A 13,787-nucleotide genomic window follows, 5' to 3' on the forward strand; every position below is an offset into this window, starting at 1 on the left:
AGACATGGAGTACACACGATAATTTGGCATCCTGTACTCCATGTCTCGCTTGATCTTGAGTTTAGCGACTTAAATCCAACTTCTCTCCACCGCCTCAATTTTCCTGCTTTACCCGATGTGTGTTTTTCCCCCATTGGTCACAACAGTCTACTTTTCCTCTTAGAGTCCTGATTGCCTCCACGGCTGTAATTCATGACCAGATGAGATCACTCTCCGATTTCCATGACATCATTCCCCATGACATCGCGTACCTTCGACGTCATGTCGTCATCAACTTGTAATGATATTTTCAGCTTGGTTCGTGAGAACCGATAACCATTCCAGTAACGCTCGACAAGCAGCCAATGTACTCGTTTTATAGATGGGTTCGCGGAAGGAGGCATCACAGAATTGCTTCTGAAATTCTTTAAAGTGACTTCCTATCTACACTAGGGGGCAGCACTTTCCCATCTGCCCTGCTTTAGAGGACTTCAATTTAACCAAGTTTAGCAGAAAACCATGGGTGGAGTTTGGGGGGGGGGCAATAATTAATAAAGGTGTCCAGTTCGGGGCAATACCCCCCAAACTGGGCACCTTTATTAAATTATTTTTAGCCGTTTACAATTAAGATTAAAATAAATAATTTAATGATATGCACCCGCGATTCTTCATGTGAGGCACAATGCAAACCCCTGCTCCCCCCCCCCGCCAAATATAGAAGTCAAACTCCGACTATGCAGAAAACCACATTTAAAGCTTATTTTGTGTGTGAAGGCATTGGTGCGTTTTTTGAGCAGTCACTGGTAACTGGGCTGAGACCATTATGTCGCAAACACTGGGAACTTGGTTTAATCGGAGGCTCCTGCCGAGATTCGAACCGAGAATTTCAGTGTTGCCAGCTCGGCACTCTTAACCTCTAAGCAACCTGGCCGCCTCATGAATTGAAATTTACGTAGAAAATAAACAAACACCTTAAATCAATCAGAGTACTGTACAATATATAAAATTGAGTGTATAAATCCTGCTGGCAATTTCCATCATGCATTAAATGCACAGTTGCTGCTGATGGAGCACACACGCTAGATCTGCAGCATGCGTGCTGCTTATCTGTCAACCTCGTCCCACGTGCTTTCCCAAGCACCGCAGATGTGTGCCACCAAAGTAAAAGCGCATGCTTTCAAAGTGTGCGCTTGTGGATTCCACTTTTAATAAGATACGACACTGTACGGTTTAGTTAAAGTTAATCTAAACCCGAAGCAGTAACTTTTATAAAAAAGTAAGTACGGTATTTGAAATATTTGATTACATGTGGTCAGCATCGCGAAAATGTATTCACACGATTGCCGCTTACTCGTGCTTAGGGTCGCCTGACATGGCTTAAAATAACCTTTGGGGATTAAGCATTGGGATGGCAAGGAGAGAAGGAGAGATCACGTGCGAGTGTAATTATGGGATAAGGTTTCCGGCGATTTAAGTGTGATATATTCATTGTCTGGGGGGTCAAGTGGTGAACCATTGGTGGGTGTATAGTGCTACAAACCCGGTGACCCCAGTTCGATTTCTGGCCACAGCTAACATCAGTGGTAGATGGTATCTGAACTGGCCCTGGGAGCCCCTAACCTCCTATCATTACACACCCGTACTCACCAGTGTGGCACTGCGGTGAAATTGTGGTCCAACAACCCCCACAACTGACACAGTATCGGGAGGCCTTTATCCAGAAGTGGATTGACTAAAGGTTGTAAATAGTTTTCATTGTTTATATTCATCTTCTGTATTTATTTTAGACGAGGTAGGCTGTGTCATAATAAACTTCTAAATTACATTGTTTGGCATGTAATGCTTTTTAAAAAAAATTGGTACACTTTAAAAAATACAGTAACATACCGTACAACGTAAATTTAGATATATTATGATTTCATAATAAAGTATTTTGTACCTAAATTTCCATTTAAAGCTTTCGTGACTGCAGTAATTCATATTCTTAGCTCTTTATTGTTTCCCTTCAACGTGACTTTATCGAAAGAGCTAAGAATATTTTGTACCTGTTCACTGAGACTGATATTGATATGACGGAGATGACGGCACTTTGAAGATATGGAGGTTGCCTTTTATATTTATCTCACAGTTGCGTCTATTTTTGCATCGTGACTGCACGGTACAAAAGTTTTTTTTTAAACATTTTATTTTCAAATCAGATTATGGTCATGGAAATGTCTTCTTTCCTGACGACTGACGAAGCACTCGCACCGCACTTCAAGTGTAGTCCTCTTGCCATGTTGAGTGCTTCATAGTGATGTGTGTCTTCACAGGAGGATGCCGGTGGCATGTCCAGCCAGCCTCCACGCGCCCTTCTCTCTGTCACCAGCTGCTTCGAGCCCTCGCCACAGCACAGCTCATACGGGCAGCCAGGTGCGTTGAGGGCCAGATCAAAGTTGGATGGGCGCTGTTATAATTTTAAGTGCCCATCGTTGTTTACCATTTAATCACCACCCGTACCGCATGCCAAACATTGTTAGTGTTGTTGTTGTTGTTGTTTACTTTGGTTATATCAATTTTGCTTTTTAAACGTGATGTGCAAATTGTAAAGCTAAGTCAAAGTTAAAATGAGCAAAACCTTGAATTTAGGCATGCAACTGATAGGCACGAGTAATACACTTTATTGTGATGCTACGGTTTTATTTACCAAATTATTCACGAGGAATTTCCAGTGCTACAGTTTTGCGCTTCAGCCATTGTAAAGCAGTATACGTTTTTGTGGGCCCTCAAAAACCCGAGGCCGTGGGCTGAAGCCCTTGAAAAGCCTCTCCATTAACCCAGCCCTGGTTGTGTTCCTCAGTCACTCCATGCCACTACCCCGCTACTTCCCACCCCCATCGTGTACACTCAAACCCCTATCAATATTGGCATGTGCATATTGAACCACAAAACATTTTTCACCACCTTGGATATTGGTTATCTTCTAGACTCTGCAGCAATGATGCCAGCTGTGTAACCCGGACGAGGGGTAATGGAACTTTTTTTTTCTTATCACAGTGGAAGTTATTTTAATGTGCCCTCAAAAAGCAAAATTATTTTTGTGAGCTGCAGGACAATCTGCAGCCACTTCAAGTAGCAACAGCATTCCACTCATCCTTAGCATAAATGTAATGTTGCTACTTGTGTGCTGTCTGCTTTAAAATATAAACTTTAACAGGGAAGAGGAACACATTAACAATGGACATTTTAATAACAGACCCATCGATATCCACCTCTGCGTTTACCCAAGTCTGCTTACTCGAGCACAGACACCAGAAGTAATTTTGTGGAACTCTATACGTTCTTTCGCATGCACCCCACAGTCCAGTGTCCCAGGGGCTTCATCAATGTAAAGTTGTGGGAACATGAGGCCACTTTCAGGATCAGTGGCTTGAAACTTGGTTGCAGGAGACCAAGTTTCAGCCAGATTTGGTTTTGCAAAACATTGCCAAGGTACGTAAATGTTCTAGGATTTAGTCACGTGTGTATCCATCAAAGTTTCCAGTGAAGATCATGATGCCTGCAGTGGAGTTTTATCAGTTAAAGGGAGTATGGGTCTATTACATACCTAAATCCATGCAAGTTGATTTATTGGTGAAAATATACATTGCAAGCTGTTATTATTATGAATGATTTGTTACCATTTACTTATTTTTTTTATCACGAATGCTGCACATGGGCCCATAATGCAAAGTGGCCAGGAATGAACAGCACTCTTGAAAGCATTATACATAGTTTGTGTTTCTTGAATCGAGCAAGATTATAAGAACTTGGAGAAAGACAGACTATGGGGAAAAGGATTCCAAGGTTGAGCATTGTGAGGAATGTTTAGTCCACAATCTAAAAACCACTTTTCTTGAAAAGTGTCATGCTGTATCATGGCCCTCTGTTGCATTTGCTCGAGGGATGAATTGCATGATTGTCACGCCCATATAACCGTGCATGTGGTAACATAAAAATTTCAACTGCGTATGTCAGTGAAATGGTGACTTCAAGCACAATGGTTTCAAATGATACCTCAGGACAGGAGAGATCAAAGATCGTTCCAAACCATTAACCGATCATTTTTTCACAATTGTCTGTAACCCGTATGACAAGACAATTTCCGTTCAGTTTTACGAGCATCAAAATGACACGGGCCTCTCATACCAGGCAGAGGTGAGAATAATTTTGCAAACGAGCTCTCAGCAAGGTCCTGGCCTTAACCACACTTTAATAAATGTGTTCTTGAAATACACAAATCTTACCGATACATTAGTTGCTGTAATTTAAGGGGGTACAGTGTATTGAACATTTTATATCGCCCATAAACATTTATCACGATAGGCACGTTGTTAACAAATTAAGAGTTAAATCATGGTATTATGGATTAGAAATATAGCCTTTCTTGAAGGCACTGCTGGATAGTACATGTTGAGAGTTAGGTGAGAAAATACCTTAAACAGTGCTAAATGTGTTTCCCTTTAACTGTCATTTTAAATACCATGCGAGCATCTTCACAGTGGTTAGTGACACTCCAACTTCAAAGCCTGGAGGTCTCGCCTCCATAGCCTTCCCAAATGTCACCCGCGCTGCTGTAGTCAACGAATGCTGTTTGTGCGACACAACCATACACAGTGACATTTACAGCGGTGACAAGCCTCCGATGTGTTTTCGAGTCGAACTGTGCGTTTGTTCGGTACGTCGTCTAACGTTTCGCTCCAATGCGTGCTCGAACCGAGTCGGTTCAGGAACTGTGAATTGCTCCAAGCTCTGAAGCAGCTCCCAGCGTGTGGGACCAAATGTCGGGACATTATTCCGAGCAACAACACCGGGAACAAGCTTAGGAGAAAAAACACATCAGAGGACCACACAGCACAACCGTAAAAGAAAAACCCTACTACAGTAATTTTACTAGAGCGATGCCAAATGGTACTACATTCTCCCAAAAAATATTATGCAAAATTGACCACCCAACATGTGCCCTTACACCAACACATCCCACTTTACAAATTATTTACTTTTAATTTAAAATGTTTTTTTTACAATATTTAACTCCGAGCTGTGTTGACAACGTTACTTTTGCTCAGTCGTAATTAAAATGCAGCAGTTTCTGTATGATGAGAAAATCTATCATAACAGGAATATGCACACTAATGGTGTGCTCATAAAGCAGGAATGCACAACTCCCATCATGCCTTGCATGCATGTTATGATGTGATCACCACAAAGTATCCAAAATACTATCAGCCTTATGTAGGCCACCATCTCAAGAGCTGAAAGTGGGATCAAATTAATAGTTAAGACCCTCAATTCAAAGGGTTTTAAAAAAAAAAATATGCAGCCTTCCTATGGCATGGCAGCCGATGGTCGAGCCTAACGGATGGAGTGGCAGCCAAAGATGTAAACACAACTGAGGCCATTTCCACCGCAGACATGGAGACATGAGTTCAACGGACAGGCAGAAGGGATGTGGATTGTTGTACTTGTATGAGCGTGATGCGGTGGCGTCGAATCGGGTAGGCCTTCATCTAGCAGTGGATATATCTTGGCTAATGATGATAATGACTACACTATAGCATCATATTTTTCATGCTTTAGCTGTACAATGATGCGAGCGTTTATTTCAGCAGCATAGGTAGAGGAAAACGACTTTGGTTACTACTTTTCACGAGGGAGACACACAGAATGCAGTATACAGTATGTCAGAGGTTTTTTTTTCGTTCACATGAACGCCACGTGTGTATGTGTCGGGGATAAACAATTATCGAACTGGATTTTAATGTTTAACAGCAAGTTATGCATTTTAACTTGGCCACACACTATACCCACATGAAACATTAACAGAACATTTACTCGGACTAGGGTTTACAGAAATATTCTACGTGTCTTGGATAAAAGCCAAACACTGAGGATGGAAAAGTACCAGCTATCTTATCATTCATACCAATCTCAATTGGGCTCATTCCAACCGACCTGCTTTTACCTCTTCATGACCTACTTCTCTCCCATTTGACATGTGTGCACGCCAAGTCAAAAATAAACTGCCCGTGCTTTTGATTCACCTGGCGATATGAATACGTGATGGCCATCGACTTAGCACAACATTCAATTGTGTCCATTGTCCAGGCTTGCTGATCCTCTGAGGCCGGTGGGACAGGCTTCCAGAGACCATACTCCTCGTTCTAAGTCCAGAGGTTGCAAATGTAAATGTTTCCTGTAAATTTTTACTCATTAACTTTGCATCATAGCAGTGCAATACAGGGTTTGGGTTTATTCAAAATCAGGCGAAAGGAAAATGCGATGGCACGTCATCCACTGTGGAATGGAGCTAAGGATGTGGTGGGAGTGACAGACTCGAAATCTTTCACGGAGTGCAAGCACTCATCCACTGAGCTGTCGACACCACCTGCATCCGACAGTGAAAACCATGCACTTTGTACGTCAGCTCAGTTGTGGACGAGTTAAAAAAAACTCTTAATAGAAACTCCATCTGCATATATGTAGGCAGAAACGATTATCGAACTATGTTTTAATGTTAAGCTGCATGTTGCGTCAAGACCCTAAACAGTTACTGTAAGTATTCAGTGAGTTGAACATGTAATCAATGTAATTAATTTCTCTCCTGTAGTTCCATTTCTCTCTCACCAAAATATTTGTATTATCAAAAGAGTCCTTAATTTTGTAGTTTGGATGTGCAGCTCATTAGATCCCGCAAATGGTTTGAGTGGATTTAGATCGTACTGTCGTGTTACTTGAAGCATCGATGCATCATCTCGTGTTACTTTAAGCATCAATGCATCATCCAGTGGCAGAAGCAGCAGTAGTAGCAGCAGCGTCACATCATCATCAACTGCATAATTGTCATCATCCGTCAAAATCGACATCCCAAAAAGGGTGATTGATATGATTCCGCAATTAAACGGAAAATGTACACCATCATTACCTCTGCTTTGACCCCTGCTCATTTTGCAATGAACAGTTCGACCGAATTGGTGGCTTTCTGTGTGGAATCCGTTGCAGGTGACAAAGGAAATGTGGATTTAAAAAAAAAAGTTGATTTTGCAGGAAAATGGCCATGATTCTCCCAAAAAGGCTTGGAATGATTTCAGTTTATTTTATTTCAGTTTATTTATTTGGTATAGCTCTGTGAGACATTCGGCTCTTGAATCGGTGCAACCACAACAAACAAAAAACAAAAACACGAACAAGAAAACATCTTAAAGTGACTATGTGACTGTGCAAACAGAAAATCCATGAAAAAAACAGCAAAAATATTCCTGAAAAAGCACCGTACACCAACGCTGTGTGCAAAAATCCCAGTGGGATGCAAGTCATGTCGCTATTCTGATGATGATCAGAATAGCGACGTGAATCGGGTCTTTCATATCCCTTCCATCCACCGTTGTTTGGGATGAAATAGATCACTATCAGTGGGTGGCAGTGCTTCAGCTTTAAATGAAATGGCTTCATATTTCCATTCACAGTACTTGTACTGTAATGTATGTTGAACTTCTTTAGAACTACGCGTGCGTAGCCAACCGTGCTAATGGCAGGTGCAATGCATCCCAAGTAACAATTCACATGTTTGATGCACTGCAACATTTCCCGTTAAACAGGTTGTGTAATATGTTATTACAGAAGTATATATTGATACATTCTAGAACAATTGCACAATTGTTTGGTCAATTTCTAAAAACTTAACTTGCAAAAATTAAGCGGTGGCTATTGTGTTTGAAAAACTGCAATTTGGTACTGCATGTACTGTATGACTCCTGGAGTAACTGAGAATCTGACTCCTTTAATTACGGTACCTGTCAACTCTCCCTCACTGATAAACCAATGAACAAAGATGGTCACTGCATCGCACGCACGCTTTCAGATGCGCTTCTGCGTCCGTGTGGAACACTCTTCCTTCCGATATTAGAGAGCCACTAGGGCTATGCATACTCTTTGGGTCTTTTGGTAAAGTCACGTAGATAGAAAAATAATTAAAAAAAATCACGACGTTTCGATCGCAACACAAGCAATCGTCCTCAGGTGAAAAGGACGATTGCTTGTGTTGCGATCGAAACGTCATGATTTTTTTTCTACCTACGTGACTTTACCGAAAGACCCAAAGAGTATGAATTCCTGCAGTCACGAAAGCTTTAAGTCAAGATAGAGCTATGCACTTTGAAATGTAAATTGAAAACTCTTTTCTTTCAAACTACTTTTTGTGTTTAGTTTACTGTCCTTCCCCCGCACCTCCGATGAGCACGGTTGACTACGTACGGTGAAAGAAGTTCAACATACATACATTAAAAAGGTTACCACATTACATTATGGGATTCTCTCTTTGTTCTCGTATTCTAATTGTCTCAAATTGGCGGTGCCTCGAGAACGAGAGGAGGAGTAAGCCTCACCACTCGTCTCCTTCTTTGTTTTTATTACTAAATGTTGTGGATGTCCGCCCCTGTGCAATGGTCGTGGATGGCCAGGGATGGTAGCGAATGATGGGATCCGCGGATTTTTGGGAGTGTCAATGTATGTGCGGTAAACTCCAGTTGAGTTGTTTGTGCTTTCTCCGGAAGGATTTTAGTTTTTCATAGATGAACATGCCGTTTGTAAAAAATACATTCAATGATGAACATCACATTTACTTCACATAAATATGAATTACGCTTTATAGCATTGATTGTTGGCATAACACTTTGTAGATGGGACTGATTATTTTGCAATATACAAGCATGTTTAAATAATTATTTACTTGACTCTGCTCGTGATCAGTTCCTAACTTACAGGAAAAGGTGCAGCCCTTGAACTACTTGCTCCACGAGCTAGAGCCCCCCTAGAGGGTATTTGGCCTACTCTTCCACACCGGCCAGACCTCTTAGAAGACGTGAGAGTACCCGCACTCTTCCCCCACCACGCATGACTTACCAATCAACAAGAGATGATGGTGCGGGCGGGGGGGAGGTCATTTATGAAATGTGTCCATTGTTTCAACTACAACCCAGGAGCTTAAACTAAACTTTTTACTTTACCAGGTAAGGCCCACTGAGCTTTATAGCTCTTTTTCAGAAGCGACTTGGTCAACAAAGTGGCTTATCGTGTGGAAATTTAGAGTCGCCAAATACTCTAAAGGCGTCATGTTGATTATAAATATGGAGGGGAAAACCGGAGAAAAACCACACGACCCCAGGGAGAACATGCAAACTCCAAATATACAGCAGGCGTCAGGGTCGGAGTCGAACCCACGACCTCCTGTATACCAGGCGAGGTAGTTCACATCTCGCCACTGTGTACTAAGCATTACTACATCACTGCAGCGGCTTCTCTTCACTTATAAGACTGCGTATTCCACCCCTTCCCTCCCCTTCCTTTTACGAATCCCACGTGGGCGCTTGGGGGGTGATGGGAGGCGGGGGGGTAGGATGATAAGTGGTGTGTCGGCCGTGCCAAGTGGCTGCGGTGTGACACCACCACGCCGTCCGAGTTTCTCCCGTCTGGCACCGAACTCGGCACTACGTGGCCTCACGTACACACACCCACCCCCCCACCAACTCCGGTACGCTCCTGGCAACTGGATCAACTGTAACCCGAGAGCCCCACGTTGGAGGTGTACCTTCACCTGAAGGCGGAGCGCTCTGTGGTGACATGTTCTCATGGCGTCACCCTGCGAACAGTGATTGACGGGAATTGTGTTTTCTTTATTGACCTCCTCAAGAATGCCGTCTTGTTTAACTTGCCCGCTCTAGAGCGCCTGTCTCAGGATGCAAATGTTGCATGTTTGCACGAGGTGCGTGTATGACACCTTTTTGTAAATTGCATTTTAAAAAGCGCCTGCACCAGCAGGATTTTGTGTTTATACTGGATGTGGTATTTTGACTCGAGGTTAGTTTGACAATATTGGAGAACATAAACCATAATAATAATGTTTTCATGACTAAAGCCACGGGTACCAACTGTTGCAACAGAACCACCAGTGGAATATTATTCCGTAGGGACATTGCTGTACATGTGAATTCACGATTGTGTTTCATGGCGTCTGCTTTTAGATTTTACAATGATATTTTTAGATCTGATATAACTTAAATGTATATTTGTGTAACTTTCGTGTAATTTTATTGCTGTAATCGTGTTGCGAAAATGTGCGATTTAAATGTCAACTTGAATGAGACACCAAGACGGCACTGGTGACAAGTGAATGTTTAAAGTGAATGTGTAAAGCAATGTGCAGTGGATTGCAAAGGTTTGCAGCAAACAGCAAAGCCATTGCATAGCAGCACAAGGTCAGGGTAGATCCTTTGCATTTTATACTTTCTCACTGGTGTATAAAATTAATTCCCTTCTTACAACTTTGATGTCCTATTTGGATTCATCTTCCATTGCATTTACATTTGTAAACATCGTTTACCCAACTTTGAACCATTTCCACCCCCAAACTGTTTACCACTGGCATGCACACAATGGATGCATTGGATACAGTGTTGTCTATTTTAAGTAAGAGCCCATTGCATGGTATTGTAATTACAGCCGCAATGGCGAGGCTGGCTTTTAGCAGATTATGAAGACCTCTTCTTTGTGCTGTGTTTTATAAAGGAAACCTTTATCCCCCACGTAATAGCCAGGCCACCGTCTAGCCAGGTCGAACGCACCGCCACTTTTAAGGGTGATGGCGCCAGTGTGGTGCCGCTCACAGCAGCAGCAGCAGCGTCTGTCTCAGCCCCATCCCAAAAAAATGAGGATAATGCAATTGTATACGTGTCTCATTAAATGTTGGGTTGTAAATGGCACCAATTATGCTATTTATATTAATGTTTGCATGTCCTAAGCTCTCTTTGGAGCCGTATACTTTTAAATGTGTGCATTTCATTTACTTTTTTTTGCCGAGCAAAGAATATGGGACGCAGATGGTAAAGTATTGTACTGCAAAGTTTTGACAAATTAAAAACAATTCCGAACAGAGCACTAATCTCTATTGATATAATTTATGACTCTAAATGGCCCGCGTAAAAAAAAAAAACTACACTTTAAAAACTCCACGTGGCACTGTAATAATAACAGAGGGGTTAGTACTGTTTAGGCCTGCCACTTTCAACGCCGAAACCGCCGCTCTCCCATGCTCACGCGCAAAATATTTTTGTTTTGTTTTTGCTAACCATTCCCTCAAAAGCTCACGCAACACGCGAGCGTTTCTCGGCCAAAAAACTACTATCCACACTTAACCGGCTAAACGCGGACCGCCGCTCGCTCTCCCGCCACGCTCGCATGCAAAACGCGCGCGCCAGTCTCGCGCGTTAGCACGAGCCGTGAACGCACAACGGCGCTCGAGATGCTGATGGCCCAAACTATTCGCAAAGTGCCCCACTCCCAAACTCCCCCTCCCCCCCCCCCTTGATTTGTGTCCCTACTGCCACTGATGGGCGCAGGCGGAGGTGCCGCCTTTTCATTGGCGAGCACCAGACTTGACAGCTCTTCGCCACCACCAAGGTGTACAGAGTGCCTGTTGTGTGGCGCTTTTCGCCTCGGTGATGTGTGCGCCAGCGTGCGTGTCTATATGTTTCACACCAGATTCTGGGAGCTTCAATTGAGGTCAGTGGAATTCAGTGGAATTCGATCTCCGCAGGCGCTGCCAGCACGCGATGCGAACTGACGCTCATGCTAAACAACATGCGGCACAACCTGGCGACATCCGATGGCTGCACAACACAACCACAAAATCATACAGAGTAGAAAGTACTGTTATGTCCCACAGCTTCCGAAGTAAGGCGATGCAACCACAAGTTTTCATCTTCTTTTGGTTATTTCGGTTAAAGTCACGTAGAATGAGAATAAAATAAAACAATAAAATTCTCACGACGTTTCGGCCACAACACAAGTAGCCGTCCTCAGGTGAAGAAACAGGACTGTTATTTTATTACTTTAGTCTCATTCTACGTGACTTCACCGAAAGAACCAAAGAAGATGAATCCTTGCAGTCACGAAAGCTTTAAATCGAAACACAAGTTTTCATTTACGATACACTAACGCAAACATCCTTGTTTCGTTAAAAGTTATACTTTTTACAATACACTGCACGTTGTATACACACGCGATGGTTTGCCAATTGTTTACAATATATCAAAGCTTTAAAATTCAAATAATGCACATTATTAATATGGCTCCAAGTAAATTTCCAGCTAAAAGTAATTCTAAAAGTGCACACCAAAAAAAAACACCCGTCATGAAATACGAGTAGTCCATTGTTTCCTAAAGCCGATCGTTAACGCCGAGAAATGAAGTGCAGGTTTCAATGGAAAAACGTTGGTATAAATATGATGAGCAATGTAGGAGACTTTTACCCATGACATACACGTGCCATGCACCCCTCTGGGCTGTCTTTGCCCCTTCCTTGTGCTGTGTCTGGTGGGGAAGCGCAGGCGCTCTGTGGGTGTGGGCGGGGGTACAATAAGTGAATCTCTCCGCCGCCGCCTTACGAGTTGTGTTTCATTTCAGCTGGCGCCACCCGAATGCGCGTGTGGGTTTCCGAAGAGCGCGCAACGCGTTCAATTGTGTGTACGTGTGCTTGCGCGCGTGTGTGTGGGCGCGTGTGTGTGTGGGCGTGCGTGTGTGTGAGCGTGTGTGGGTGCACGTGTGTGTGTGGGCGTGTGTGCGTGTGAGCGTGTGTGTGAGGGCGTGTGTGTGTGAGCGTGTGTGGGTGCACGTGTGTGTGTGGGAGCGCGCGTGCGATTTGTCTCGTACTTGCAACGGTTTTAAAGTAGGGTCGTAAAAATAGTATTTCTTGATGTTGTTGCTGCAGCACCAGCAATACCGGTAGCCGCGTGAAGAAGGGAAAAAAAACACCGCTCAATTTTCCGCACATATAGAAATGTCTCCTGCATTGGACTTGTAATCCAGAGGTCGCCCGTTCGATTCCATCACCCCGCGCCACAGTTGAAACAATAGGACAAGTTTTTCAAACTCCTCGTCCTCTGCATGTCAATGGTGACACCACGGTTTGTTTGTGGGGTCAAGTGTGGGTATGCCTATCACCTCTTTCTAAAAAAAGTTCCGCAGTAAACGGTTACCGATTACTGACTTTCGAAAACCCGTAATCGATGCTCAAAAAGATTTCCGGCTAACCGGTTACCATTTAACTACTAAAGTCGAAAGTGCTACATTTGCTCAAAACTATTGGTTAAACTTATAGTGAAATTGAGGCGTCGTGGTGGCGAGCTGTCAACTACTTTACCGAAAGAACCAAAGGAGTAGGAGATTGTGGTTTCAATCCCGACCCTTACGCATGTATATTTGGGAGTTTGCGTGTTCTCTCCTTGGTCGTGTGGATTTTTCTATGTGTCCTCTGGGGTTTCCCCTCCACATTTAGAAACATACGCTTAGAGTATTTGGCTTCTATACATTCCCACACGATAAGCCACTTCGTTGAGCTATCATTTGTGGCCAGGTCGCTTCTGAAAAGAGCTATATAGCTCAGTGGGTCTTACCTGGTAAAATAAAAAAATAGTTTAGTTTGTCTAGAGCAGCTGTACTTTTGAGCTTTGACTAATCGCCTACCGGATAAAGTTTGACGTCAGAAGCAGAAGCGTGCTAGGTTTTCAGTGGCCGGGTGCACAGGACAACGATGTTAGGTCAAGTCCTAAATGCAGGGCTGTAAACATTAATCTGCTGTAGAGTCACGCTCCTATGCGGTCACCACAACCGCACATTAAAGAAAGAGAGAATATTGATAAACCGGCTCAGAAAAAGTGAAATTTTATGGAAAATTGCATTTCTCGTGGAATTTGCAATGGGAACATGCGTGTGCATGGTTTGTGTTTGCACAATAT

At 43.1% G+C, this 13,787-nt stretch overlaps 1 protein-coding gene across 1 annotated transcript in view; it reads left to right on the top strand.

Moving 5' to 3' along the window:
• LOC116938549 (growth factor receptor-bound protein 14-like) overlaps positions 1-13,787 on the top strand; it is a 142,527-nt gene that overhangs the window by 43,709 nt on the left and 85,031 nt on the right. The window contains exon 3 of the mRNA XM_032945773.2: positions 2,292-2,391. Coding sequence (XP_032801664.2) covers positions 2,292-2,391 — 100 coding nt within the window. The remainder of the gene's footprint in view (positions 1-2,291; positions 2,392-13,787) is intronic.

The sequence above is a fragment of the Petromyzon marinus genome, chromosome 4 (genome assembly GCF_048934315.1).
Source record: "Petromyzon marinus isolate PM22_M1 ecotype Great Lakes invasive population chromosome 4, UKy_Petmar_22M1.pri1.0, whole genome shotgun sequence".
NCBI classification, from domain to species: Eukaryota; Metazoa; Chordata; class Hyperoartia; order Petromyzontiformes; family Petromyzontidae; genus Petromyzon; species Petromyzon marinus.